The 25,808-nt window shown below is 57.2% G+C and overlaps 3 protein-coding genes across 15 annotated transcripts in view; 1 reads left to right on the top strand and 2 right to left on the bottom strand.

The window, feature by feature from the left end:
• The window catches only part of PPIP5K1 (diphosphoinositol pentakisphosphate kinase 1), a 39,837-nt gene extending 24,579 nt beyond the window's left edge, over window positions 1-15,258 (bottom strand). For 3 of the 11 annotated variants that reach the window (XM_015873237.2, XM_015873246.2, XM_015873247.2), the window contains exons 1-19: window positions 12,314-13,475; window positions 11,890-12,064; window positions 10,254-10,449; window positions 10,076-10,166; window positions 9,446-9,531; window positions 9,060-9,214; window positions 7,985-8,086; window positions 7,581-7,742; window positions 7,353-7,474; window positions 6,804-6,905; window positions 6,532-6,618; window positions 6,018-6,093; window positions 5,393-5,502; window positions 4,352-4,437; window positions 3,816-3,944; window positions 2,850-2,971; window positions 1,931-2,113; window positions 898-1,039; window positions 50-273 (exon numbers count right to left, since the gene is read on the bottom strand). In XM_015873237.2, coding sequence (XP_015728723.1) covers window positions 50-273; window positions 898-1,039; window positions 1,931-2,113; window positions 2,850-2,971; window positions 3,816-3,944; window positions 4,352-4,437; window positions 5,393-5,502; window positions 6,018-6,093; window positions 6,532-6,618; window positions 6,804-6,905; window positions 7,353-7,474; window positions 7,581-7,742; window positions 7,985-8,086; window positions 9,060-9,214; window positions 9,446-9,531; window positions 10,076-10,166; window positions 10,254-10,449; window positions 11,890-12,036 — 2,322 coding nt within the window. In that variant the 5' untranslated portion in view covers window positions 12,037-12,064; window positions 12,314-13,475. Of the gene's footprint in view, window positions 1-49; window positions 274-897; window positions 1,040-1,930; window positions 2,114-2,849; window positions 2,972-3,815; window positions 3,945-4,351; window positions 4,438-5,392; window positions 5,503-6,017; window positions 6,094-6,531; window positions 6,619-6,803; window positions 6,906-7,352; window positions 7,475-7,580; window positions 7,743-7,984; window positions 8,087-9,059; window positions 9,215-9,445; window positions 9,532-10,075; window positions 10,167-10,253; window positions 10,450-11,889; window positions 12,065-12,313; window positions 13,478-13,497; window positions 14,700-15,186 lie in introns of those variants that run through there. The other 8 variants (XM_015873243.2, XM_015873240.2, XM_015873241.2 and 5 more) reach the window with 8 other exon arrangements.
• On the top strand, window positions 15,249-23,621 carry LOC107318994 (creatine kinase U-type, mitochondrial). 2 transcript variants are annotated; one of them, XM_032446960.1, is made up of 9 exons: window positions 15,249-15,640; window positions 20,651-20,849; window positions 20,966-21,061; window positions 21,147-21,368; window positions 21,750-21,835; window positions 22,410-22,533; window positions 22,673-22,807; window positions 23,116-23,241; window positions 23,373-23,621. In XM_032446960.1, the coding sequence occupies exons 1-9, from the start codon at window positions 15,264-15,266 to the stop codon at window positions 23,487-23,489; spliced, it is 1,482 nt and encodes a 493-aa protein (XP_032302851.1). In that variant the 5' UTR covers window positions 15,249-15,263; the 3' UTR covers window positions 23,490-23,621. The 2 variants fall into 2 exon arrangements, with proteins under 2 accessions (XP_032302851.1, XP_015728953.1); XM_015873467.2 differs by lacking the exon at window positions 15,249-15,640 and adding an exon at window positions 16,212-16,431.
• Window positions 23,432-25,802, bottom strand: LOC107318995 (translation initiation factor IF-2-like). Of its 2 annotated transcripts, none has more exons than XM_015873469.2 (4): window positions 25,457-25,802; window positions 25,265-25,339; window positions 25,019-25,197; window positions 23,432-24,929 (listed from the first exon to the last, which is right to left on the bottom strand). In XM_015873469.2, exons 3-4 carry the CDS (start codon window positions 25,038-25,040, stop codon window positions 24,118-24,120), a joined length of 834 nt encoding a protein of 277 aa, XP_015728955.1. In that variant the 5' UTR covers window positions 25,041-25,197; window positions 25,265-25,339; window positions 25,457-25,802; the 3' UTR covers window positions 23,432-24,117. The 2 variants fall into 2 exon arrangements, with proteins under 2 accessions (XP_015728955.1, XP_015728956.1); XM_015873470.2 differs by having other exon boundaries at window positions 25,270-25,339.
• Between the last annotated feature and the right edge of the window lie 6 nt (window positions 25,803-25,808).

Below are 25,808 nucleotides of genomic sequence, written 5' to 3'. Positions count from 1 at the left end.
GTCAGAAAGTGACACCACAGACCCTTCACACAGGCACCGCAGGATCTACCTGTGGTATGATCACATCTGCCAGGGCTTTGGACAGTCGGAAGAGCTCAGCTGTGCCTTCCAGCTTCAGCGTACAGTTGTGCTGCACGTCATACTTGATGCAGTCATAAATATCAGGGATCTTGCTGATGTCGTAACGCCCATTTTTCATGCGAAAATCTCTTTCCAGCTTACTCCAGCGTTGCAGCATCAGTTCTAAAGTCTCACTGTGGTAGAGCTGCAGGTCTAAACAGCAGAGAGCACAAAATCATATTCACATTCTGAACTGCTTCCATGCAGATCTCAAGAGGCAGCTATGACTGACTTCTCCCAGCACAGAAGGGCTGCGATTATTATGCTGCCAATAGGAATCTTGCTCTGGAAAAGCCACCAGACCTATTTGAGCTGCATCTTAAACTGCAGCAGGAAACTATTACTGAAATACGTGAGAAAAGTGAAACCATCTGTCTTTCAACTTGTTTGTCACAGCACATGTGGATGCCCCACCAGTGCCTTTATGACACCTCTGCGCTGTCATAAGGAAAGCTCTCAGAACTCATCAAATGATGACTGAAAATTCTTGCCTACTGCCTTGATCTCCTCTCCAGGAAATGCCCAAAAAAGTCAGACAAATTCCTCCTGGCCATAGTGCTGCTGTTTACATTCTCTCTAAACCCAAGATACATTACAGCTCTCTCCAACAGCAGCTGAAAGCAGAATAGGAGCCTTTACATCGATCATATATTTGGAATTCCACTCTAGAATTTCTTTGCTATAGTCATATTACATAAACCACGGTGATGTTTGGCAGCTGTGAAGACAGAAGAAAAAATGGATCTGCTGCAGACCCTTTCCAGCTGTGACACTCACCTGCAGATTTTGGGTCTTCCAATCGTTTTCGTATCTGGGAGGTGAGGTTCTCAATCAGGGTGAACACCTGGTTACAGATCTCCACAGGGTTCTGGATGAAGGTCATAGAGTTGAGCAAAGAAGCACTACCTGTAGGTGCTAGCTGAGAGAAGATACCAGCAGAGGTTAGTTAATATCTTTACAGACTGGGAACACAGCTACCCTGCTTTATGATTAAGAACAAAAGTTGTGTTCCCAGCTGAGTACAATAAACTGGCCTCATCATAGAGGTAGTTTGGTATGATCTTAAAACTGCTTCAGGACCAAACTGAGAGACAGCAAACAACTGCTCCTGTTCAACCAGACCTCCCTTTACCAACAACACCCATCCCTGTCTTGTTTTGCTTCTGTGCTTGAGCAAAGGGTCTCACAGCATTTTAAGTATTTATTGAAGGTGATTAATATATTTGTTAATGGTAATAGGTTTCAGCTCTGTAAATATATTGCAGAAAGCAGCACTCTTACTGGTCACTTTGCTGGATGTAGCCCATATTATCTGCTTTGCAGTTATCAGATACTGACAGGACTGCAAAATGGTTTGTAGCCAAAAGTTCACATACACACACAGAGTGTGGATGTAAAATCTGGCAAAGGTGAACTGCTTGTCCACAGCAAATGGGATTGGAAGCCATGAGAACTAGCACCCCAATCAAGTAACCTGAAATGCCAGCCTACCACATATTTATACTCATATTCACAAAACAGAGTTTATCAAAACCATTTTCTTTGAGCACTCTCATGACAATCAGATGCACTGGGACCTCTTATAGGGAGAGAAAGGTCAAGTGATAATGATTTGAACAGCACAGTGAAGAATTGTGGGGCATTTTCACTTGGACAAGGGTAGGGATTATTCCTTTTCCCCTCCTAGGTTCTGCTTACATCCTGCAGATTTGACTAGAGCTGTTTTGAAACTAACAAAACTACTGCTCAAACACTGGCAGACTTTGTAAATTAAACCACAGGGAGCTCCAAGGCCATGAAGATGCTTTACCTTTTCATAATCCTCTTCACAGAACTCAGCATCCTTCTGCATGATTTCATGTAGTCGTGCTTTCACTCTGTGTTGACAGCTGCTTAGAGAATCACTGTCACTGTCCAGTAGACCATTCATATTGGCACTTTTCACCATCTGCACCAGGATGGGGGTCAGCTCTCCTTCCAGGGCCAGCAACCCCTAAAACAACACAGGACAAGATTTTAGCTGTGCAAACCAAGCAGCAAACATTCCTGGTAGCTTCATGGCCAGCCCTAAATCAGCTTGAGTGAAACTTCAGCTGTGCTTGAAGAGCATTTTTACAGCAATAGCAACTATAGCCACCGATGATTCTGCCATGCTCATAGAGCTATTCTGTCTAAACAGCAGCTGCCTGCAGTAGCCCCAGAACTGTGCAGGCAATCATTGAGCAGCCAACACAGTTTGCTGGAAAAAGTTGATACAGCTCTAAAGAACAGCTCAGGTGACCACAGGGTCTCCCTTGGCTCAAGCTTCAACTGCAGATGAGCCCTACTCCTTCCCAACCTCCACCCTAGACTGCCCCAAAGACATTTCATTCCTCTCGTAAATCAGGCAGGCAGAGAATAACCCTTCTGGCTGGGCAGTCATCCCAGAAACTAATTTTGTAGGCAATTAATATTCAGCAATGTGCTCCAACATTAAATACCAGCAACTCCTTCTCCAGTCACAGTCTAATACTGGGCAGCATATCAAAGGCAACAAGCACGTGCAGCCACAGCGCATTTCCAGTGCTGCCCCATACACTTGCTGTCAGCATAGGGCACCACTGCCCTTCCAACAGACAGGGGAAATTCCTAGGACAGATTCTTCCTTGTCACCAGATGTTTTCCTTTAAAACCGGCAGATTCCAAAGACTAATGTAGCAGAATTAGCAGATGCACAAGAGGGGAAGAACCTTTGCAAAAGCTGCTGCTGTCATCTGAACTCGTCCCTCATCTGAGGCGTAGATCTTGAGATCATGGCGGTATGTGCTGTGCAGTCTGAGCAGGCCACATCCAGGGAAACCAGCATAATCACCTGGAACAGACACAGGCTCAGAACGATATTCTGACACCTCAGAAACTATCAGCCAAGTATACTGCAGAATACCACTACTTCAGACAACAAGATACCTAGCATTCAGACTGCTCCAAAATAGTCAGTTCTAGCCATCACATGAAGCCTGAAAATCTACTTCCAGTAAACTTGGCAAAACCCATTTTGAAGGAAGGAGTGAGGATTCACCAGTAAAGGTCTGATGCTGCCCAGATTCTGCAGCAATCCTCTTCCAGCAGCCCATAATTGCCTGCTAGCTTGAAAGTCCCTGTGAGGAATGAAGCTGCACAAAAGAACTGCCCCTTTTTATTTGTTCTTTGAACAAAAGCAATTCTGCTGCCATCAGAACCACAGCCAGAGCTATTTAGCTGTAAGGCACCTGGCTTCCAAACATAACTAGTACAGCTATAGTCCTCTTGTGGCATGGAAAGAAAAAAAGTTTATTTGTGATGGCTGAGTCAATCAAAGGAGAGAGACTGGTAATAGGATAAAGCATCTCCTGCAGTTCTGAGTCTGATCCTCCAAAAACACTACAGTGGTGAGTCATTTGATATTGGACGGGATCCCATGACGAGTTAGCACAGTATTCAGTCACACTGCACGAGAAGATGTGGACATTCCTCCAAAAGCTCTGAGCCCTTAATTCAGAGAAACACCTGCTAGACAAGGACAGATATCAGACAGAAGTCAGCTGCATATTTGGGCAAAGAGGCCGTGCACCAACTGCTATGCAGGCATCAGAGCATCCCTTCCACTGGTGACCACTTGGGCTAAGCAGCCTAGTACAACCACAGGACAGGATCTGACATGCATGTAAGAAGCTTACCTTGGCCACCAGGATACATGCAGCGAAAGGCTCTCCCTAGCTCTTCTGCCTGGACTCTTCCTGCTGGTGTCAGCTCTCCACCCCATTTCAGCACCAGGAGAAGAGATGGGGAAGGTTCTCTGCGAGCTTCTAGGAGACAAAGAGAAACTCCCTACATCAGATCTCAAAGCTGATCTTGCAGTGGGAGAGGAGGAGAGGAAGAAGGGGTTGCTATCAGAACCCTGTAAAGCGTTAGCAGCACAAGCTTGACCCAGAGTCCCCCAGGAACCACACTAGCAAGCACCAAAGAAACACAACTTTCTAAAGGTACAGAGGCTGACATTCATGAACACAGAAGAGCAAGCCCTGTGGCACCATCCAGAGCACACTGGCACACTACATTATGTATCACTCCAGCCTTTCTTATGTTGCTAGCAAATATAACACACGTGTTGTTAATCATGCTTGCATCTCCTGAGGTCCTTACAGGTAAGACAGCTGCACACACACTTAAGCACCAGGCTTTAAGGTCAAAGCAGCCATGTCAGATTCTTTACCTTCATCTTCACTTGCAGCTTTTGGATGTCCATGAGGCAGATATGTCAACTGCACCTTACGGTTAATGCCAGAAAAATGTCCGTACCTGTCACAGTGAGAAGGGGAAAAGGTGAAAGTAAATCACCTGCACTTTTCCCCATGCCCAGAGGTCCCTAAGCAGCACACAGCAAAAATGCACTGACTTTCTGCTACAGCACCAACTGCCATGGAAAAAGAACGCTGTTGACACACACTTGTGATCCAGAACACACACTCCAAAAAAAGCTAAATAACCTTCCCAGATGAAATTTAAATACTCATTTTCTTTCCCGCTCTTCAGCTGACAGCATTTTAGCCCTCTCATATCCCATGGCAACTTCAATCACACTTCGCTGATTTCCATCTATCTCACACCTTTAGCGAGTGAATTATTGGGATCACAGACAAAGAATCCAGCAGCCACCATGAATGTAAGCACCCCTCCACTGGGCGGAAAGGCAGGGGAAGGAATCGTGGTAAGAATTCATTCTCTGTGCTCCACAAATGTGGCTTAAACACAGGCAGTGCCCGACTGCACCATCGCCAGCCACAGCCCGGAGAGGACTCGTGCTTCTGAGTCACAGCCACCACCACAATGTTATGGCAACTACACGAAAGCTGTGGACACAAACGTTTTCTAGTGTTTGCCAAGCTGCCTCTTGTTTAATTTTTGATATCCTTTTTTAAAACCGCATTTGCTCCAGATTTATCAAAACGCTTCATATTAAAGCAGCCTTTAAAGGACTCCAGTTCCTTTCCTACTGCAAAAGCAGCTCACCTTTGACTCAGGTTGATTAGCTGAACACCAGACACATTAGGAACAAGAATCAACACCAGTTTTGATGCCAAGAGGAAAATGTTAACAGGATGGCACCTCTTATGTACAGCTGTAGCAGGGGAAGGGTATTCCAAGCTCTGGACAACCGCTGCCCAAAATATCGGCAGCCCAATTAGCTTCTACATCCCACGCTGAACCACGGCTCCGAGACAAACCCACAGTGCCCCAACACAGGAATCCTTACATCTCCAAGACACTCTTCAGCTGCTCCAGTTTGGATTTCCTCTCCTCGATCTCACAGTCACTGTGGGTTCCCAGTTCCACCACAAGCTGCCGCGCGATGTCCAGCACTTCCTGTTGGGGAGCAGACACTACCTCAAACTCCCAGCAGTTTTGCTCCAGACTCACCATTATATCTTGTGAGGTGACCCCAGCCTCACCCAGCACCACATCCGCACCCACACTCCTCACAGACACGTCCTTTCCTAAGAAGCACAGCTCAGGCAGAACAAACTTTCACGCTGCATTTTGCTCCACCCTCATCCTGCACTCCAGCTCCAGGCAGAACCAAGCAGGTGCCTCACACTGTCCCGCTCCCCATCCTGCAGCCATTCCTCACTGGAGGCGGCCACAGCAGCTGGCCAAGCTGCACTGGGTCCTCCCAGCTCAGCAGTCTTCCCATCAGCCAGGAGCAGTTCCCATCACGCTCTCACCCTGCTGAGTGCATTGCGGGTAAGGAGTGAGAAAACAAGTGTTTCTGCAAAAGACTGTTGCCCTTCTGAGCTTTTACTTCCTCCCAGAAGAGTGCCTCACACTGCGAAGCAAATTACCTTTAACTCCCACACAGTCACAGACAAAACTCCCCTCACCTGTAGCTGCTCTGGCTTCTTCAGTTTCAACTTCCCTGTCTTGTAGCCATCATATTTCTCAAATAATTCAAAGAACCTGAACAGACAACAAAGAACCCTGATGCAGCAGCTGCTGTTTCAGCTCTACAACTTTCAACCCTACATATGCATTCACACTTTATTCTTCCAGGAGAGCCAGCAGTCCCAGTGGCTCCTTGCCATGCCTCAGAAATTATGTCAAAAATGATTGTTTCCAGGCTCAGTTAAGAAAAGCAGGCAGACGCTAACTTCCCATTTAGTGGGACGCTTTGCTTTGTAGGCCCCAGCAGAACCTGGCTCTTTCTCCCAGCGCCCACACAGAAGGTGATCGGATTCTTAGGGGATGCCCTCAGCTGAGCAGAAGGCATCTGCTAGAACAGAGCCAGGAAAACACACAGCCTTCCATGCACTCAGCCCTTCTGCTCTGCTTCTTGATTCAGCAAATGGCCCTTTCTCACTTTCCAGTGACGCGGCACCTCCTTGCCTTGGCTCTTACCGGGGGTGCTTAACTTCCATCTTCATCTTCTGCTTTGGGGTACGATCTCCGTGCCGGATGACTGCAATAACACAGCGAAGCTCCATCCTGGGGAAACAGAAGATACTCTGCACAAACGTGACCATACACACCAGGACTGTCACCAGAGAGCTGGCTCCCATTGTTCTTTCAGTCCTAACACAGCAGCAGCTGCAGAACACAGTGCTGCTGGGCAACATCTGTCCCTCAGACAGTTTTTGCCTCGGGCATTTGAGAAGAAGGCAGGTACTCACATGGTGCCAGAAGTCGTGGGGACGATGGGAATATCTTCTGCCTCTGTTGGGATGGACCAGGGAATATGGAACTGAGGAGCCAATTCCCGCATAATTATGTTTCTGGAAGAAATCAGAACGTAAAACTCACAAGAAATTGCATTCCCCTGGTTCTCCACCTCTTGCCTGGTGGTTCTGGGGAAAGATTCGAGAACCACAGACAGAGCTCCTCTTCTTCTTCGTGCAGACACATCCAGAACAATGCAGACTAGTCAGGGCACTGCCCAGAGGAACCCAAATTACCCTGTACATCACTAATACTGCAGCTGGGCTCAGCAACCAACCCCACGCATATCCTGTAAGGTACCTCTGTGTATATCTGCACACGGCTGATGGCAATACAGGCCTTCAGGCTCCAGGCATAATGAACCCCTCCTCCCAGAGCCAACATCCCCAAACAAAAGCCCCCAGCTGAACCACCCTCAGATTTCTCAGGATTGTCAGGACTCCGCACTCACTGTGCTCTGCTCTGGGCTCCTTCACCCACAGCACGACCTGAATTTTACATACCCAAGGATTTTGGCACAGTCATCATAATACTTCATGGAGTTCTTCACAAAACTGAAGCCATTCACATCACAAACAAATGAGTGGCCATTTGCCCGCAGGAGGTCAAACCCACACACAGTTTGCTGCACAAGGAAACACAAGACAAGGGATTTGTGAGCACCTGGTTGTTCAGCAGACAGGCTGGAGCTGCACAGCCAGGCGAGGCTCACACAGAGCCATTGCACAGACCTTAAAGGCGACACAGACTTTCCGAGCGACCAGTTTCTCCATGGCAGTCAGCATGACAGGATAACGGATTTCCTTCCCTTCGCTGTCCCGTTCCACCTTCCCATCCAGTGCAGGGGATTTGCGAGCCTCTGCATGGGCATAGTCAGGCCCAACAGTGTACACCTGGGAAGAGATTTGGTGACAGCCGACAAACCCACCCGGACTGACTGCACCTTCCGGGAGACATTTCTACCGAGGACGCGTGGAAAAGAGCGTATGGCCTCAGCACCCATCCCCCAGCTGGATCCAAGCTGCACAGCAGCACCTCACAGCTTACACTGATAATCCAGAGCCAGCTCAGTAGGGCTGTCAGCCCTCAGCCATCCCAGGCCCTCAGGCAGGAGCCACTCCAGACTTTGCCTTACCTTTACATCAGTGCCATCCGTAGGCATGAACTCCTCATAAATGTATGAGCCTGTCTTCCTCACACTGCTCTCTGGGGAGTACACGCTGCTCCGGCTGCCGATCTGAAAGCACAGAGCCAATACCTCAGGGAAACCGATGGGGCTGCTTTTCTTAGATGGAAGAACAAGAAGTGAAAGTTTCATCCTAAATGCAGAAAACTGAACGAACGCCTCTGAGAACAGTCAGCTATCACAGCATACTCACTTACAGAGGACAAAAAAGACTCCTATAGACAAACAGGAGGTATGTTTGGGCTTTAAAGAGGAGAAGGGTTACTACAGACCACAGGGCTGACACCAATTGCTACAGGGATATACAGGGATATACAGTGCAAACAACAGCAGGTGAAGACCTAGAAAGTAAGAAAGTGATAACCACAGTGCCGGTTCACTATCTGACTAATTTTACCCCTTTCCAGGACAGTACGACTGAACTTATGGCCAGAAGATCACACCGATTTCACTTCCAGCGAGGCTTTGTATGCAGTCTCAAATGGTATATGTGTGTGTACACTAGCTGAGGAAATTCAGTTCAAGATCGTTAATGGCAGATGTGTAACTGATTGGAAAAAAGATGCAACACGGCTATTAACTGTGTGCTGGCAGAGTGGTGTGAGTACGGCAGATTCCCAGTGGAATCTAGAAATAAATAGTGCATTTATTACATGTGCAAGCTACAGCTGAAAGCGGCAGGAGAGCCAGCAGGAAGGGATTTTTTTAAATCTTCCCAATAAACTAAGAAAGTGATTAAAAAAAAGCAGTGTGTAGTTCAACAAGGGCCACAGTTCTCCATGAGTGCCCCACGGGACACGTGGCAGACAGGAGGCGGTGAAGGTGAATTCAGCACCATCACCATCTCACATCCTGCAATTCCCAGCCAGACAGGGCTCGACTACAAGTCCCAAGAAGGTACAGATTCCCCCCAAACAAAACCTCTCTTTCCTCTCACCCGCCCCAGCTCTCCCTCCTGAAGCCACACACTTCTCTCAGTCCTACAGCTTTAATGGACCCAACAACAAAAAGGGGGATCCCTCACCTTCCGAAAGAGCCTCTGGCTGCCCCCACCTGCTGAGGTTGGGTAGTAAATGTACACATTATGGTCTTCGGCACTGACAGGCTTCTCTACGAATGGCTTTGGGAAAACAGCTCCGTTTACTTCCACGTGGTCCTCTCCTTCCACCAAGTTGCACTCTGAAGATAAAGCAGAGCAGTGGCACAGCAGGATGAGGAGTAGCAGCCCCAGCAAATAGCTGGAGCCCTTGGTCCTGGCTGGCAAGCCAGTTCTGCTGCTTGTACCTCTGTTCTCAAAAGGCTGCTAAATCAGGCCTGCATGAGTTGCTATCAGTGCCTGCTCTCTACAGGGTATCTTAAACTGTACGGTCTGTAAAAGCTGCTTTCAGCAGAGCCTGGACACTTACTTACCTTCTGGTCTATCGGGGTCTCGATTGAGCACAGCATAGCGGGGCAGGTCTATTCCTTCTTCTTGAAGGATCCGATACACTTCACGCCTGAGGAGGACAGGAACAGTCAGAGCCTATAGAAAAGTTTGGAAAGGGTAAAACTGCAGCTCTTTAACAAGGGCTACACTTTGGGGTGCCTGACAGCACCTGCAGGAGCTCTGCTCACAACCTAGAGACGTGGTGGAAGCTCTGGTGTCCAGTGTTAGACCTGCCAGATGGAGCCAGTGCAGCCTGGCTGTATGCGTGCAGTACATGTCTGCAGGCTGATGGCTGCAAAGCACCTTGAAGACCTTCACCAACATATTTTCCTTAGGGTCTGACCTGGCCTTTCTGCTCCCAGTTTCTGTCCCAGAATCCCATCCCACCACCTGTCTTGATCTTTATGTCTCAGTGATAGCTTCATTCTGAGAGACCACTTCCACTTCTGACTTCTGTCTTCTGTTGAATCAGAAGACAAAACACCCCTAAAATCTTTTGCTAAAGTAATTCCCATCTCATTTGCTGGTGGTCAGGAAGAAGCAGATTGCACAATAAGCTGAGAAGAGAAATCTGACTAAGAGGGAAGGGGCTCTGCTGGATCACAGACACCTACCTGTCCTGAATAAAATACTGCATATCAAGGTCATTAATCAAGAACGGCTTGCACAGCTTGGCATAGGCAACTGCTTTATCCAGAGGGAATCCTGAAATACAGGAAAAGGAAGGAAGGAATGAATGGAAGCTCCCTTGTCCAGACCTTAGGTGGGCTGAGGTCCACTGCAGACTTTTACCTTTGGAGTGGAAGGAGATGAGGCAGTCACAAGGAGGCCAGTTCTCCACCGGTTCATTCAGAATAACGTCCTCCCCCATAATCACCACTGTGATGTACTCAAACTTGCACAGACGCTCCAGAATCTGCGTCATGGGCTTTGATTTGGACTTTTTGGTCATGGCACAGATTCCAACAACAATCTGCCGTTCAGGCGGCTAAGGGAACACACAGAGCAGGTTAGCACAGGTCAGCTGCTTTGCTGAATTAAAACTGCAAGAGAGTGGGAGTGCAGCAGTGCAGCACAAACACAGGATTTTCTTCCAACCCCATGTGCTCACAGCTCTTGCTAGACTCAGATCATGCACACTTCCAGCTCCCAGCAGATTGCTCTGGTGGATGTCATGAAGGAGCAGCCAAACACCACTGCTTCTTTGCCAGGCACTATTATGCCTCCTCTGGATACTACTGCTAAGGTCAGAAATAAATATCTGGCACTCAAACCTGCAGCGGAGCTGGAAGCCCACATCGTGGTCTCTGGCCCAGAACTCACCCGGGCAGCTGGCAGACATGAGAGGACTCAGAGAAGAGCTGCAAGTGTTTTATAGCAAAAGATGCTGGATGCTTCCCAGATGGGTGCGGCAGAGGACTGTGCAGAGCCCTGCAGTGTCCACATGGGGGAAGAGGAGCTCCTCTTAACCGCACAGGAGGAAATGTCTCTTCATTGTGCCCAAGGCGGCACACTGCTTCTCTGGGATGGACAGGCGATTTTCTCAGGAATGAAGTGAGGGCCATTCCACTCCATTCTAGAGTAATCCGCTCAGCCCATTCCAAACCAAACCCCAACAACAACAACTACCACCAACCCAAAACAAGTCCTGGATGAATCATGGGAATGAGAGGGTAGAGTTCTCCCAGCGGTGCCCTTGCCCAAAGGTCACGCAGTGACAAGTCCCAGCCAGCCACCAGTTCCTCCATATTGTCTTTGGAAAATCTACTTCCCCATTCTAAGGAGCAGGTCAGCATATGTTGTTGCCAACGTTTTCTAACTGTGCTGCAGGATATACCCGTGTGAGCCCCCAGAGGCTGCACAGAGACAGGATAACTAATGGCTGATTAACGTTCTGCAAGGTCCCTACGTCCCATCCCGGGAACAAGCTTCAGTCCCTTTGTCCAGCCCACCGAAAGGAAGGATGAAGGAAGCACCTCCAAACAGAAGCTCCTTACAGAGGCCATTGGGGGGGCTGAAAGAGTGGGCTGAACAGAAGCCAAAGAGCTGGAAAAGGTTCTCCTTTTCTGCAGCCTGTTCCTGGAGGCTACAGAAAAGAGCAAATGCTTCCTCTGCAGAAATCTCTTTGCTCTACTTGTAGCTCCCACAGTTTTCATAAAAAATAAAAAATCCCTGTTGAAGTAGAAAGGTTTACAGTAATGCTGGGGTTAAGCTGCTGGGAGAAGGAAATCTGCTGCTGTAGCTGGAAGAGACCTGCAAGCCAAGAGACTGGGATTTACTGCAGCAAGAGGCACCAGGCCCAGCAGCACGACAGCACGTCAGAGATGTCACTGCCCTCCATATGACTCTGCCACACTGCCCAGGACCACGGCCCCGCAGCCCTCACAGCCCCACAAGTTGTGCAGGCACAGCCCCGGGAGCTCCTTACCGACTCCTCCTCCTCGTCATCTTCAAAGAAATCCGTTTCATCCATCTTCATGTTTGATCCCAGGAAGTCTGTCTCATCATCCCGGGAACCGACCACAAAGCGGGGAATGGGATTCTCTCCCTCAGTGGAGGTCGTCAGGGACGACATGGCAGCACCGGTGGCCGACCATCCCGCTCTGGAACCACAGTGCACAGAAAGTGGTGATGAAGGGCTGGGCCAGGGCTGGCACTGCTGCGAGCAGGGAGGGAGTGAGCCCAGGGCTGTGCACACACAGGTGCAAAGCCTAAAGAGAGCAGTGTGCAGGAGAGACCCTCAGGTGTAAGGGGGTCTGGGATTTGGACAAGGAGCTCCGCTTGCAGAGAGCCCTCTGGCATCAGCCAGGAAAGGGGCAGTGGCTGCTGGGTGGAATTAGTTTAACCCTTACAGTGATGCATGCTCCAAGCGCCGTCTGAATCACGCAGTGTGGGGGGGGACACGCTCGCAGCCTTGTGCACCCAGAGACATCAGCCGGGACCCAGAAGTTGGGATGAAGCTCAGCAGAGTGATGGTGACCTTCCAATAGCCAATTCTCATCCTTTTAGCTCAAGAAGACCTGCAGTAACAGAGACAGTAAGAGATGGCAGTTTGAGAAGCACGTGAATCTAAGGGGGAGGAAGGAAAGGAACAAAGTGACAACTCTGGGGAAAGAGGACATGGAGAAAGCAGCAGCAGCTCAATTTGCAGGTTTGCAGCTTGGTTTGCAGCTCAGGGCTCCTGAGTTGGTGGGTTGGCTGTGATTTACCTGTGAGCATGGGGTCTGGTCAGCAGGACACAGTCTGTGCTTCAAAAACACCAGGAAAGGAGCATGTCCTGGAGCAGCACTGACTGCCACGCGAGCGGCCGAGCTGAATGCACATAAGTGTGACCTCCCCCCAGCAAGGACACAGCTGTTCACCTCTGCCCATAGCTGCGCACTCAGAAATGCTGAGTGGTTGCCCTTCACCTTGACTTCCTCCCTCCTCCCTCCGTCCCAGCACAGGAAGTGCAGCCTGGAGAAGATGACTTAGCAAACACCTCATGCTCGTATTTCCTACACATGAGACGCACCCTTCCACTGCTCCTCGTGCTCTCATGTGGTTTCCAGCCTTCCCCAGCCTGACAGCTGATGCATCTTCTAAGCACCCCCACCCCGGCAGCCCATCCACCACAGCAGAGTGCACTGTCACAGGCACTATGGGGGCCCGTTCTTCCCTGCCAGTTCTCCACAAAGCAGAGATGTACTCAGACGCCACCAGCCTGCAGGCACGCATCCAAACAGGCTGGCAACAGGCAGAAGGAACAAACAGACAGCGATCCAATTGCCTCTGCAATCCCCTTGGAAATAGGGAGAGAAAGCAGGCGTGCTCCGTGCAGAAGGGCACTCACAGAAGGACAGGAGGAGGCACACAGCGCTCTGCGGCCATGGGGAGCCCTGGGCACTGCGAGGTGACACGGGGTGACACAAAGCGACGCAGCCCAGCTGCCACCTCCCACACGAGGACACCTCCACCGCGCCCCCAGATCACACAGCGCCCACCCCACAAACATCTGGAGCCACAGCACACACACATCACACCCAGCAGCACTTACTGCCGGGATCCACAGCCTGAGCCAGCGGCAGCGCAGCACCCCGCTGTGCAGGCGCTCACTGTGCCACCCACCGCTGCACACACGGGCAGGAGATCCCCGGCAGCGCTGCCCACCCCTTGGCCCTGCACGGTGCAGCTGTACCCAAGCACTGTCAGCTCCGGGGCTGAGAATTTAACGAAGCAAAGAGGAGGAGGAGGAGGAGCGCTTTCTCCAATCGTTTGCTCTCTCCTCCCTCCTGGACAAAATGGACCGAGCAGCAGGAAAACCTTTGCCCTAAGAACTAAGAACGCAACGAGTTCCTGATTCCAGCCTAGAGGGAAAAAAAAAGATGATAATCTTTGCTTTGCTCCACGGTTATTCCTGGAGCCGGTGCCACGTGGAAACACAGCGAAAACCCAGCACCCACCGCAGCCAAAGGCCACATCAGCCACATCAGCATCATCCCTGCAGGGCTCCTGGGGGAACAGACGGGCTGCTCTGATGAAAGGGAGCACAACCAAAGCACAGGGCGAGCACTGGGAGATGCTGCCACTGGAACTGGCACTGAACCACCAACAGCTGCTACAGGGACTGAAAAAACCCCCCACGAAACCAGCACCGCCCCGCTCAGCCTCCATAACTATCAGCCTCCATAACGATCAGCCTCCATAGCAATCAGCCTCCATAACTATCAGCCTCCATAACTATCAGCCTCCATAACTATCAGCCTCCATAACTATCAGCCTCCATAACTATCAGCCTCCATAACTATCAGCCTCCATACCAAACCCACGGCTGCAGAGGATCCCTGCCCCAGCGGCTGCTCCCATTGTCAGGGGCACTATTTGCATTAAAGCTCACAGCGCACAAAAGGTGAAAGCCGCGCTCTTATCGCAGCCTGCACCACGTCAACGCTGAATCACTTCAGATGAAACGCCCACGCAGCCGCAGTTACTAATGACCCCGTTCGGACACGCTGCGTTAAAATGAAGCCTTCCACACTGACACAGCAGCTCCACGTGCCCCGTCCCGCGGCTCCGCTCCTTCTCCCGGCATCACTTCGTGGTTTTCGCCGTGAGATTCACGGGGTCGTTACGTGTGAAGCGTCACGGCACCGGGATGTCGGAGGGAATCGGAGGGTCACGGAACGGCCCGGGCTGAGAAGGACCAACCCCGCGCTGTGTGCAGGCACCGGCGACCGAGCAGCCGGTCGGGCCGCACGCAGCCCCAACCCCAACCCCAACCCCAACCCTAACCCTAACTCTAACCCCAACCCCAACCCCAGCCCAGCCCTAATCACACCGCAGCGATGCGGGCAGTGTCCGCGCTCCGTGTGCTCGCGCTGCTCCGCGTCCTGCGGGATCCGGGGGGGGGAAGGAGCGCGGGGCGGGCTCGGAGCGGGACCCCGGTGCTGCCGGCAGCTCGGGGCTGCGGCCCGGCGGGGGCTGCGGGACGCTGCAGAAACCGGGCCCGCACCGAGCGGCGGCGCTGACCCCATCGGCGCTGCCCGGAACGCGGGGCCCGGCGCTGCTCCCCTCGGCCTGACTGCCGGCCTCCCCCCCCCCTTTCTCTCCTCCCCCCCGGTGCTGTCGGCCCCGGCTCCGTGTCCCCGTTCCCGTTCCCGTTCCCGTTCCCGTTCCCGTTCCGTTCCCGTCCCGCCGTTGGCAGCAGGGGGCGCCACGCCGCGCGCCGCCATTTCCCTCCGCTCACCTGCGGCCTCCGAGCGCACCCTGCGCCGCCGACGCCGCAGCAGCCAATCGCGACGCGCTGACGGCCGGCGCCAGCCAATGGGAGCGCGGAGGCGGGACGGCCGGGAGCGGCGCGGCGGCACCTGGCGGCGGCGGGCGGCGCTGCGGGCACGTGGGGGAGAGAGCGGCGGCCTCCGCGTTACCACGGCAACCGGCACCGGGACCGGCCGAGACGGCGGGACGAGGGACCCGGCCCGGGGCAGCCGGTCCCGGCACAAAGGGATCGCGGCGATGGGCAGCGCGGGGCCGCAGCTCAGTTCGGGGCCGCAGTTCGGGGCCGAGCGCTCTGTGTGTGCTCGGACCCGCCGCCCCGTCCCGGCCGGTCTCGTCGTGCGGGAGCGGCATCGCGGCTGGTCGGCGGGGATGGCCGCCCTTCTCAGCCCGCCCGGCCCCGCGCCGCGGTGCACAGTCAGTCGGTCGGTCATCCCGGTACAGCCGGTCATCCATCCATCCATCCCGGTACAGCCGGTCATCCATCCATCCATCCCGGTACAGCCGGTCATCCATCCGTCCATCCCGGTACAGCCGGTCATCCATCCATCCATCCATCCCGGTACAGCCGGTCATCCATCCATCCATCCCGGTACAGCCGGTCATCCATCCATCCATCCCGGTACAGTCACAGTCTCATCCCGGGCCGTTCTCCCGCCGCTCCCTCCCGCAGGTGCGCGGACTTTGCCCGGGCCGCTCCCTCGCTCTGCGCCCCGCCCGCCTCAAGTCCCCGCGGGGCCGGGATCCCCCTTGTGCCCGCTCTGCCCTGTGCCCTGTGCCCGCTGTGCCCGCTGTGCCCGCTGTGCCCTCCGCCCGCCGCCCGGTGTCCGGTCCGGTCCGGTCCGTTCGGTCTCGCCCCCCCGGCGCTGTCCGACGTTCGGTGCTGAAGGCGACGGCGGCCCCGTGGCGGGGCGGGGCGGCCCGAGCAGGTGGCGATGCCCCTCCGCCCCTCCGCCCCCCCCGCCCCGCTCCGCCGCTCCCCGCCCCCCGCGCTCCCTCCCGCCGTTCCCGTTCCCATTCCCATCACGTCTCCGCCGGCCGTGGCCGCGCTCGCTCCCCGCTCCGCGATGGCCAGCACCTTCGCCCGCGCTCTCTCCGCCCGCCGCTCCGCCGGGCTCCTGGCCATGGTGGGCGCCGGTTCGCTCGCCGCCGGTTTTCTGCTCGCCCGGGACACGGTCAGCGCCGGCGAGCGGCAGCGACGGCGCTACCCGCCCAGGTACCGGGAGCGGGCGGCGGGGGCGCACGTGCGGGGGCGGCGGCGGCGGGCAGGGGCAGCTTCACGCGGCACCGGGGGAGGGGGCGCGGGGCTCCCGCAGCTCCGCGAGGCGTCCTGAGCCCCGGGGCGGCGGTGACCGGGATCGCGGTCAGCGCCCAGCTCGGAGCCGCGCCGCGCTGGGGGGAACCGGCTCCTCCGGCGGGACCAAAACCTCCCGCCTGGGGCGGCCGGGGAAGGGCGCGGCGCGGCCCCGTCGCGGTTGCGGGATCCGCCGTCCCCGATTCCAAGGACACCGCCGCGCCGGGGCGCGGGGCTCGCCGGACCGGGTCCGTTCCTACCTCGGGGCAGAGCCGAGACGGCCCCGGCCCGCGGGGCGGTACCGACACCGCCGCGCCGCTCCCGGGTCGGGAACGGGGGGCCCGGGGCCGGCCGAGCTGGGGCAAAGCGCCGCTCCGGGGCTGCGGAAGGGTCCTGCAGAGGGCCGTGACCGGCCGATGCGGGGCGGGAGTGGGGGGCACCGGGATTCGGTCTGTCGGGGGCGGCACCGCGAGGATGCCGGGCACGGACGCAGCCCGAGCTCAGCGCGGTCGTTAGAGGAGCGGGGGGCTTCCCGCAGGGCCCTGCCCTCGCAGCTCGGGGCGGAGGGAGAACCGGGTCCGCGGCTGCGGCGCGGCCATTCGTGCTGCGCCGGCGGTTTCAAGCAGGGATGAGCTCGGAGGTGCCCGCCTGGCTCACGGGTGGGAGCCTCCCGGGGGTACGCGGCTCCTCCTGGGGGGACACGGCTCCGTGGGAGCCGCTGGTCGCGTCAGAACCGCGCAGCGGTGCCGGGGCTGCAGCTCCAGCGCCGAAGCTCCACGTCGCGCCCTTCGTACCGCTCCTCGGCAGGGGCTGCGGCTGGGAGCTGAGCGGCACAGCCCGGCGACGGTCGGGGAGCGGGGAGCGAGCGCCTCGTCCCGCTGCCGGCGGTGATGGCGCGGGGGAAGGTGCGGAACGGAGGAAGCAAAGCGCTGCTGCTCCAAACACGCGCGGCCGCTGCGATCCTGCAGCAAACAGCGCGCCGAGCTGCTCTGCATTGCGGGCTGAGCGCTGCTCGTGCAGAGCGCCTCGCCGAGAGCCAGCGCCTGGCTGGGCCGTGGAAACGGAATGGAAACGGAATGGAAACGGAATGGAAACGGAATGGAAACGGAATGGAAACGGAGTGAACGACAACGGCCGCGTGGTGCTGTCTGTTCTCCCTGCAGCGCCGCTTTGAGAACCTTCTGAACGGCCTCAGGGCCGCAGACATCGGCTCTGCGTCGGGTGGGGATGCTGAAGGACGCGTGCTGGCCTGGCGAGACCTGCGGGGTGGGGGGCGGCCCGGAGTCTGGGTGCGGGAGGGACCCCGCGGCTGTGGAAGCCGTGGTTGGTGCCGCCGGCTGCTAGATCGGTTCTGACAGCTGCGGGAGGTGCAACAGCGCGGGCAGACCCACAACAGCACATGCTGAGCACTGAGCAGTCTCCTCCCAGTACAGCACCCCTGGGCACAGAGTCCTGCAAGCAGCCCTGTCCTGAACACAGGGGGCCGCGGTGCTGCACTGGCAGCCAGGTGCCTCCTCCCTGCTGCACCGCCCTGGAACGTGTCCATCTCTGCTGGAAAGGCTCGTGGCCTCCAGGGCTGGGGATCCTACTGGGAATGCACCTGCAACTCAGCATCGGGCGCTGGGAGCAAAACAGCATGAAGGGATCACGGTTCTACAGCTGGGTTTGGGTAACAAAACCAAGGGGACAGCAACCCTAAAAGTTCAAGTGTGGTGCCGCCTTCCTGCTTGTGGCAGAGGAAACCTGCACTGCCAGGCAAGCGCAGCGTTCCCTTGGCTCCCTGTGCAGCTCCGCTCAGGCTCTGCTGGGAATGAGCACAGCACCAAGCATAGCACTGTCATCCCCTTTGATGTTCTGCTTATCCTGACCCCGTGCAGCTTAGTTGGGGTGCTCTGGAAAGGCTGAAAAGAGATTGCCCAAATCTTCTGGCTGCGATTTAGGGCTGTTCTGGGGAAAGGTCTGCTCAGGACAGAGCTAAATCAGCACCGCAGCAGGCACAGATCCTGGAGCTTTAACGTCTCTGAACCCTTTGCAGTGGGGGTAAGGACTGCTTATAGCAGACAGCATACTTAAACCTAATACAGCTTCCTTCTGGCTGCAAGCAAGCCTGCTTGCCTTAGCAGCCTTTGCTGGCTCTGAATGCAGTCTGCTGGCAGCAGGGTGGGAAGCAGAGTGAGCTGCAGTCCTGGCACACTGAGCAGTGCTGGGGGCAGGGAAGGGACACGTCCAAGTGTCCCTTTCTGAGCAACAAATGCTTTTCATGAGAGTGTCTCGCACCGGGGTGACATGGGTCAGCATCCAGCCAATGGCAGGAGCAACAAAGGAGGCTGAGCAGGCTGCATCCCACATGCAACAAGGCATTCTTTGAGCCAGAGCAACTCAAACAGCAGAGAGATGTGCGTAGGACGGGGAGCAGCCTCAGCCCAGCCTGGGACTGGCTCTGCCTGGAGCAAACACCTCCATGTAAGGGGACAGGCTGGAGCCAGTGCTTCCCCACGCAGAGCGGCACCACGAGCCCAGCCTCCTTTTCTTTCTGCAAACTCCAGAAGCCACAAGCAGCAGCCAAGCCATAGGCACAGTGCCAGTGTGCCTCCTGGACTGCAGACTCAGGGCTGGGGACAGGGGCTGCTCTGCACAGCAGCACGGGGCCAGGTGCTGGCAGCCAAACTCAGGCCAGACTCAGGCACCTGGCAGATGCCAAAGCTCAGAGGTGGTCTGCATCTGACACTTCTGCTCCCTGCTGAGCTGCCCGTGCCTCCCTGAGGAAGAGGGGCCATATATCCCTGGCCACGTTCCAGTCCACCTGACCTGGGGAGGGCTGCTCCTGTCCCACTCTAGACAATGGCACTTCCAGGGGGAGGGTTTTGGCCAAGGAGAGTGCGGTTGGGTCCTGCTCCGCCAGTTCCCCTGTGAGCACAGGACAAGCACAAAGCCCAGCTAAAGTGGGAATGAGGTCAGGAGACGGCCTCCTGCTAAGCTGATTAGAGGAAAGCATCCCCCTAATACAATAAACTGTGCCAGAGAAGTGCGGTTCCCACCAGCTGCAGATCAGGGTCAGCCCATTTCCTGCCCCACAGCGTCCGGGCTGCGTGGGGTCAGAGCCCCCAGGGCTGTGTGCAGACACACAGACCCAAGCACTGGGAGCAGAGGCACAGCAGGAGCAGCTGTGCTGAGCAGAGCAAACCCCGCACAGCCCAGAGCTGGCCGCCCTGTGCCCAGGCACTACATGGGGCCGTGGCTGACGTGGCTGCCTGCCACGAAGCACTCCCAGCACCAAGCCCTGGTACACAGGTGATAAGGAGCTGCACCCTGTGCACCAGCCAGACTTGCTCATGGACTCTTGTCCTCATGGCAGCCATCAGCTTGGGCTGCTCTCTGCTCCCATGCAATGCCAGCAGCTGTCTCTCTCCACCCACCCTGCTACGGTGGTCTCCATAGGACAGAGGCATCACTGGGACCTGGGGTGGATGACAGCTGATGGCCACTCAGCAGCACCCACTGCCCTTACTCCCACACCCCGGGGAGACAAGAGGGGGAAAATGCCAGGAAAAGACGTTTGTAGGTGTTGCACTCACCCATAAGGTATGGGAAGGAATGACTGGACTCGCAATTTGCTCCTTAACAGCACAATGAGATAAAGAGCAGCTCAATGGAAGGGGGAAAAAAAAAAGAACAAAGGTCATGCAGAAGTAAAAGGAGAAAACAATTATTCTCTGCTTTCCATCAGCAAGCAATGTTTAGCCACTTCTTGGGAAGCAGGGCCTCAGGATACGCAGCAGTCACTTGGGCAGATGGACAATCCCATAACGAGAGCCCTTTCTTCTCCTGCCCAAAGCTTTTATTGCTGAATGCAATGTGTGCAGTATGGAATATGCCTCGGTCGTGTCAGGCCAGCTGCCCCAGGGATGTCCCCTCTCCCCACCTCCTGCCCATACCCAGGCTCTGCAGGACTGGGGAGGACTGTGGTGCTGTGCCAGTGCTGCTCAGCAGGAAACAGAACATTGGTGCTATATCAGGGCCATCATAGCTATGGGGGTAAGACACAGCACTGTGCGCTGCAGTGGGGAAATGAGCTCCAGCCCAGTCAGACTCAGCACAAAACTGCTGGACACGGAGGCTCATTTGGTGCCTCTTCCCACAGTGCTGAGTACCCTGACCTGCGGAAACACAACAACTGTATGGCCAGCAACCTGACGCCAGCCATCTACGCGCGGCTCTGCGACAAAGCCACCCCCAATGGCTGGACCTTGGACCAGTGCATCCAGACCGGTGTGGACAACCCGGGCCACCCTTTCATCAAGACAGTGGGCATGGTGGCTGGTGATGAGGAGACGTATGAGGTGAGACATGGCCGGGGCCCCGCCACGCTCCAGGCTCCATAGGGCACCTGCCACATCCCCCAAAGGCTCCTCGTGGCACTGGCTCTGAAGAGCTGCCCCATCCCACGTCCCTCCAGGTGTTTGCTGAGCTGTTTGACCCCGTGATCCAGGAGCGGCACAATGGGTACAACCCCCGCACCATGAAGCACGTCACCGACCTGGATGCTTCCAAGGTGGGCACGGTGCTGCACGCTCTGGCCTTGGGGACAGTGATGCTCAGTGCCAGCTCTGCTCGCCAACGTCCCACGTTTGTTCTAGATTAAGTTTGGCCACTTCGATGAGCGCTACGTGCTCTCGTCCCGGGTCCGGACCGGGCGCAGCATCCGTGGCCTGAGCCTTCCTCCTGCCTGCACCAGGGCTGAGAGGCGGGAGGTGGAGAAGGTGACGGTGGAGGCTCTGAACGGCCTCACCGGGGACCTGTCGGGCCGCTACTACCGCCTCAGCGAGATGACAGAGAAGGAGCAGCAGCAGCTCATTGACGTGAGTCGGGCAGCCCCGGCAGGACCCCGTCCCGACAACGCCTCCTACCGCGTCTCCCTTCCCAGCCCAAGCCCTGCAGCACCGGGGCACTGTCCCCAGGGCGGTTGCCCCACGCTGCAGGGGCTGCTTATGGCCCCGCTCATAAGAAGTTGGGGTTGAATGAGGCCCCAGCAGCTCGTGGGGCGCCCTGGCTCCCTCCCTGTGTCCCTCCACGTGCCCAGGGAAAGGCGAGTGCGTGGCACACGGCTGCTGCCCCGCTGGCATTGCGAGGGCTGCACAGGGACAGCCGGTAACGTTCACCCCCGGTGTGGTGCTCGGGGACCAGAGGGACGGCGCCCCGGTATCCGCCACGTGCCCCGCTGACACGCTGTGTCCCTGCAGGACCACTTCCTCTTTGACAAGCCGGTGTCCCCGCTCCTGACGGCAGCAGGAATGGCCCGGGACTGGCCCGACGCCCGAGGCATCTGGTGAGGACCTGCCTGGCGCTGGGCCACCAAAAGGGCAGCAGGAGGAGGGCGCTGCTGCTCCGTTCTGCCCCACTGAGCCCGGTGCCTCCAGGCTGCCATCCCCAGCTCCGTGCCCACAGCTGTGTTCTCCCTGCCCACCCACAGCCTGGTTTCCTATCGCCGGCTGCAGCCCATGGAGCCGGCGGCAGCTGCTCCCTGCATAATCCGCAGTACCTTACATGGCAGCAGGCAGCTCTGCAGCCATCCCAGGCTCTGCTGCCAGCTCTGCCTGCTCTGCAGCACATCGTTCCCTCTGCTGACAAAAGCCTGTGCCTGCTGGCTGCTTCCCAGACAATGCCCAGCACTGCACCCCCTCTGCACACTGTACCCACCCCCGAACTTACATCTGCTTCTCCCTCCTGCTCGCAGCACACCTACACACACCCACACACTGCAGAGCAGCCGCCAGGCTGTGCTCGCCCATCACCCTCAGGGTGCAGTGCCTTTACAGCAGGGGGGTGGGCACTGCTGTTGCTGGCAGCGTGGGCACAGGACTCTGCCAGCCCCCGCACAGCCGAGCACTGCCCTGTCCCAGGCACAACAACGAGAAAACCTTCCTGATCTGGATCAACGAGGAGGACCACACGCGTGTCATCTCCATGGAGAAGGGTGGTAACATGAAGCGCGTCTTTGAGCGGTTCTGCCGGGGCCTGAAGGAGGTGAGCGACCTCAGTACAACCTCACCTACCTGCAGGTGGGGGCCCTGCAGGACGCGTGTCCCTCCCACTCTCGGGGCTGGGCAGCGCCACGCTGAGGGCTGGGCTGGGGGCTGAGCTGCTTCCTGTGCCTCTGACCCAGGTGGAGCGACTAATCCAGGAGCGAGGCTGGGAGTTCATGTGGAACGAGAGGCTGGGATACATCCTGACCTGCCCCTCCAACCTGGGCACCGGGCTGCGGGCAGGTGTCCACATCAAGCTGCCGCTGCTCAGCAAGGTAATGACTGTAGACGGTGCTGGGGGAGCCAGGGCTGCAGGCACAGGGAGCCCAGCCCTGCTGAAATGAGAGCGCTGCGTGGCACAGACCTGGGTGCTGCCCAGGGTCACACAGGGGAGCAGAACAGCGCATGATGCCCGCACTGCAGCAGCAGAGGCCAGGTACACATGATGAGTGGGATGTACCTAAGGACGGGCTCCCTGTCAGGGCTGCAGATGGGGTGCTGCGTGGCGTGGGAGGGCAGCCCCGGGAGATGTCATTTGTGGCTGATGGTCGTGCTGATCACTGACACCTTCTCTGGCCACCAGGACAGTCGCTTTCCCAAGATCCTGGAGAACCTGCGGCTACAGAAGCGTGGGACCGGTGGCGTGGACACAGCAGCCACCGGCAACGTCTTTGACATCTCCAACCTGGACCGGCTGGGGAAATCAGAGGTGCGAGAGGGGCAGAGCACCATGCTCCGTGGGTACAGTAGGTGCCCTTCATGCAGCAGCTGCTGGCACGGCTCGGGAGGGTGGCTGGGGCCAGGGCTGCCTCGAGTCAGAACTTTGTGCTCCTGGTGCAGGTGGAACTGGTGCAGCTGGTGATAGACGGTGTGAACTACCTGATCGACTGCGAGCGGCGGCTGGAGAAGGGTCAGGACATTCGCATCCCCTCCCCAGTGCCTCAGTTCCGGCACTGAGCAACACCAAGGCAGCGCCAGCCCTGCAGGACCCGGCTTCCCCTGTAGCTTATGCCATCACTACATGCCCAGCATGTCGCTGTGCTGTTATGCACAGAGCCAGGCCAGACCCCATAAACATGTGCTGCTGTAGCCTTGGTTCTCTCTGCTCCTTACCCCACTCGGCCCTGTGCCCGCAGAGAGGCACACAGACAGGCCTTGGTGTCCTTGAGCAGCTCTCCCTGGATTTCTCCAGGCCGCTGCTCCCATGGGAGAACGGGCCCGAGGAGTCCCAGGGGCTGCATGCGGCCGGGGGACGGGAAGCCTGGGGGCAGGTGGCAGCAGGATGCCTGGAACTGCTGGGACGGGAGGGGCTTGGGAAAGAGTCCCTGCCATTGCTGCGGGACGGAGGGAGCAGGGCTGGGTTCCCATCACGGGTTTGCTGGGGGGTGCTCACAGCAAGACACGGGCAGGCAGAAGAGAGCCAAGGTGGGGCCTGGCTCTGTCTGTTTCTGTCTGCAGGAAAGAAAGCGCCATCAGAGCAGAGCGTGCCAGCCTGGTGCTCCTTGGGAAGGGCTTGTGTCCCCACTGCTGCTGGGAGCCCTTCACAGCGCTCATACACACACGTACCCACACACACACGTACAGCTCAGCACAGCGCTATCGATTCGAGGCCTGGGTTCGGGCAGGCGGCAGCACAAAGGAGCTGCTGCTGGGCACGGCCCGAGGAGCAGCACGAGCCGAGCTGCGGGGCCGGACCCGGCCGTTCCCTTCGTCGCCGCCGGCAAGAGCCGGGATCGGGCGCTACCCCTCGCGAACCTGCGAGGTGTGACCCGGCGAGCAGCCGAGCTCCCGCCGGTCCCGGTCCCGGTCCCGTCCCTCGGTCGCCCGCAGCCGTCCCGGCACCACCAGCAGGCGGCTCCCGGTCCCGCAGCCCCGGCCCTTCCAGCTCCGGGTCCGAGGCGGCCGCAGCCCAGCGGGGCGTTGTGCCCGGCACAGCCCCGAGGGGCCGCGCCCCGACAGACGCACCGCGCGGTCCGACACCCCACGAGCCGCGGCGGCTCCCACGCCCCGCACAGCAGACACCGCTCAGCGCGGCGACACTTCCCCACGCGGTCGGGGCCCGGCGCGGAGCAGCCGCTCGGTGCGCAGCGGGTCCCGGCTCAGCCCCGGGCAGCCCCACCGGGCGGGCAGCTCGGACCCCGCCCGCCGCTACCGGGGAGCCCCGCAGCGCCCTCTGCCGGCCGCGGGGCGGCGCGTGGGTCCCGCAGTCACGGTGTGACGGCGGCGGAAGCTGCGGCAGGCGCCGTTTGTCTGAGCGGTGGGTGGAGGAACGCGGCGTCCCGTCCAGGAGCCCGGTGCTGCCGGGGCGGAGCGGCGCCCCTCGAGGGGCCTGGGGTGACGGGGCGGACGGTGGCTGAGTGTGGCCCAGCATCCACCGGTGATGGCCGCCAATGTGTCCTGCAAGAGGAACGGCCCAGTCATCGGCGTCCAGAGCGTAGCGTGGGTTCCGCTGATGATCTTGTTTATAGGGGGAATCTTCCAGATACCCTGCAGCAGTAGAAGCCACATGTCCAGGCTGAAGAGAGTAAAGGCAGCCTGCAGAGCGCGGGGAGAGCTGCTGCGAGGAGAAAATGGCTCCGCCGTGTGAGGAGTCTGTGGCAGCTGCTCAGATCAGCTGTCAGCTGGGTTCCTCCCTGCGGGTCACAGGGTGGGTACGGGACGGTTCCTGACCCAGAGAAAAACGGTGAGACAGATGCTGGCGCTGACTGTCCCCCCGAGCCCAGCAGAGATACCGGACTGGCTGTGGCAGGAGGCAGGGAGTGGGGCTGAGACATGGGGGCAAAGGCTCGTGTTTGTGGCACCGGGTCCTGAAAAGGATGAGATGGGGCACATCGGGAACCAGGACTGGAGGCTGCCGCTCCGTGCTGGCTGCAGGGTGGGTGGCTACAGACAAGAACTAGAACTTCACTAGTGCTGGTACTCACAGGCGTGTTCTGCAGACATACTGCAAATGGCAGAGCCCCAGGTACTGCAGAGCGCTGTGCTGTGCCGTGAGGAGTCAGAGCTCTGCACGGGGAGAGCCCGGCACGGGGCAGCACAGCACAGCAGGAAGGGGCTGCGTGTGCTCACAGTTGGGTGAGCAGGTAGAACAGGCCGTGCTGAACATAGAGCCTGAGATCTGTCACTGGGATAAAGCACAGGATGCCGAGTACCTGCCTGCAAACGTCCACGGTCAGATGCACGTGGGTGACACTCCAGGAGCAGCAGGTGCTGCGGGCACACGGCTCCGCTGAGCTCAGGTTTCAGGACGAGCTCGGAGCTCATCTCAGTGCTGCT

This window comes from Coturnix japonica, chromosome 10 (assembly GCF_001577835.2).
Source record: "Coturnix japonica isolate 7356 chromosome 10, Coturnix japonica 2.1, whole genome shotgun sequence".
Lineage (NCBI taxonomy): Eukaryota > Metazoa > Chordata > Aves > Galliformes > Phasianidae > Coturnix > Coturnix japonica.
This window is presented reverse-complemented; position numbering and strand designations above follow the sequence as displayed.

Coding starts and splice junctions, on each gene's coding strand:
- LOC107318995 (XM_015873469.2), bottom strand. CDS start 25,040: ATGTGGCTTCTACTGCTGCAGG. Junction 24,930..25,018: donor GTGGCTTCTACTGCTGCAGG/GTATCTGGAAGA, acceptor TTCCTCTTGCAG/GACACATTGGCGGCCATCAC.
- LOC107318994 (XM_032446960.1), top strand. CDS start 15,264: ATGGGAGCGCGGAGGCGGGACGGCCGGGAGCGGCGCGGCGGCACCTGG. Junction 20,850..20,965: donor GTGATGAGGAGACGTATGAG/GTGAGACATGGC, acceptor ACGTCCCTCCAG/GTGTTTGCTGAGCTGTTTGA. Junction 21,836..22,409: donor CCCGACGCCCGAGGCATCTG/GTGAGGACCTGC, acceptor GCCCTGTCCCAG/GCACAACAACGAGAAAACCT.